We start from the raw sequence: 2,046 nt of genomic DNA, 5'->3' as shown, positions 1-2,046 counted from the left end.
CTCAGTGCTGGTCCTGCCTGGTGTGTTTTCAATCTGCTGGGTCTGGGACTCAAACTGTGCGGTTGGCCATGTGAGCTCCAGCCGCCTTAACCACCGTGCCACCTGCAGCTGTAATTTTAATGAATTTACGTGGAAGTTAGCCTGAGGACCTGGTGTCACCGTATCGTGTGGTGTCCTCTCTGGGATGGATGCAGCATGGTTTGGCCTGTCCCCTCACTCTGGCGTTAGCTCGCTTCTAGCCTCTGGGTACCAGCGTGGCAGGCAGAGTAATGGCCCCGTAGGTGTCCACATCCTGACCTCCGGGGCCTGTACTGTGGCACTTTGTGGGTCAGAGGGGACTCTGCAGATGTGTTTCAGGTAAGGACTCGAGGTGGGGGGTGGTCCTGGATCACCCGGGGCGGGGGTGTGATCTCCGGGGTCCTTGTGGGAGGGAAGAGGGCGGGTCGGAGTGGGAGGAGGGGCAGACGAACAGAGGCCGCTGTCCTGTGGCGGAGGGTGGAGGAGGGACACAGGCAAGGAAGTGGGGACCTCTGGCAAAGGCGAGGAAGGGGCTCCCCTGGAGGCTCCCGAGGGACGCGGCCCGCACGCACCGGGTTTTCTCCCAGGGAGGCCAGTCGGGACTTCTGACCCGCAGAACTCTAGGGCGGGATGGCTGGGGCTGGAAGCTCCTACGTGTGTGTGACTGTCACGTGGCGTGGGGACTGATCCCGCCTCGAGTGCTTTCCGGCAGGGTGGCGCCCTTACCGAGAACGTGATGGTGGCCGAGCTCAGAGCCGGTCTGTCTGTCGTTGGGGACGTGAGCAGAGGGGCTTGCCTGCCCGCAGTCGTACGTCGGACACGTGGGGTGAGACAAAACCACATGGACAGACAAAACCGCGTTTTGTTTTCTAACCTTCAGGGACTACGTCTCCGGCGGGGCTTGTCCTAGCAAGGCCACCATACCCGGGAAGACAGTCATTGTGACGGGCGCCAACACGGGCATCGGGAAACAGACAGCCTTGGAGCTGGCCAAGAGAGGTAAACCCTGGTCTCGGAGAGGTAAAGATGTACCCGTGTTCAGATCCACGCCAGGGTTGCCGAAGGTCCCAGGTGTCCAACCCGAGTGCCGTGGCGGGCACCAGGGTACACGAGCTGTGATCTGCACCTATGGTGGATTTTGGTTTTTTTTTGAGAGGTTTTTGCTATAGGGAGTGTGCACTTGCCAGAGAGACAGGGACAGAGAGACAGAAAGCGAGAAATCACCCCCCAGGGGGGATGGTCACGCCACAATCCCTTCTCCTCCATTCTCCTCTCGGGATCTTGGGCACGCACGCACACGCGCCCGGCGTGAGTTTAAGCCACCAGGTCCGGGACGCGAACCGCGGTCGACTACGTGGGAGTCCAGCGACATAGCCATTATGGCAACTGCTGGTCCCTGTATGGTGGATTGAAAACAGTTTGCTGTAGGGCACATGAACTCCTCAGAGAGACAGAGACAGGAGAGGTGAGGGTGAGGGAGAAAGCGTCCCGATGAGGCAGGGCACATGGCCGCCCTCCATCTCTTCATCCTCCTAGGGTGTGGGCACGTGCACGTGTTCCCAGCGTGTTTCCCAAGCCCCATGGGCAGGGACTTGAACCGCAGTCGCCATGCGGGATCCAGCTCCCCTAACTGCTGGGCTGTGGGCCGGCCCGGAGAGGATAGCGAGTGCGGTCAGAGTGGTGACTGTCGCCATGCCGCTTCGGTCATTTTACCACCCTGAGAAGAGACCTGGCTCCCCCTTGGCCAGCACCCCAACTCCCCTCCCCATCCCCAGCTCTAAGAAAGCTTTTTCACTTTTTTCTTTTCAAATTTTTGCCACAGGGTGCATTGCTTCCTGGAGAGAGGGAAAGTGAGAAGCCACCTCGGGGGGATGGCCGCAGTCCGTCCTTCTCTTGGTATTTTGGACATGGGTGCACATGCACCTGGCTTGATTGTCAAGCTGCCAGGTCTGGGACTTGACTTGTGGCCAGCTATATGGGATCAAGCCACCTTCATGCCACCGGCTGGCTCCCTGCTCACTTTTTTTT

At 59.5% G+C, this 2,046-nt stretch overlaps 1 protein-coding gene across 1 annotated transcript in view; it reads left to right on the top strand.

Moving 5' to 3' along the window:
- The first annotated feature begins 109 nt into the window (after positions 1-109).
- Positions 110-2,046, top strand: part of RDH13 (retinol dehydrogenase 13) — a 16,884-nt gene continuing 14,947 nt past the window's right edge. The window contains exons 1-2 of the mRNA XM_027772586.1: positions 110-357; positions 899-1,017. Coding sequence (XP_027628387.1) covers positions 185-357; positions 899-1,017 — 292 coding nt within the window. The 5' untranslated portion in view covers positions 110-184. The remainder of the gene's footprint in view (positions 358-898; positions 1,018-2,046) is intronic.

Source organism: Tupaia chinensis, unplaced genomic scaffold (assembly GCF_000334495.1).
Source record: "Tupaia chinensis unplaced genomic scaffold, TupChi_1.0 Scaffold000286_1, whole genome shotgun sequence".
NCBI classification, from domain to species: domain Eukaryota; kingdom Metazoa; phylum Chordata; class Mammalia; order Scandentia; family Tupaiidae; genus Tupaia; species Tupaia belangeri.
The sequence above is the reverse complement of the archived record's forward strand: the minus strand, read 5'-3'. Positions and strand labels throughout refer to the sequence as shown.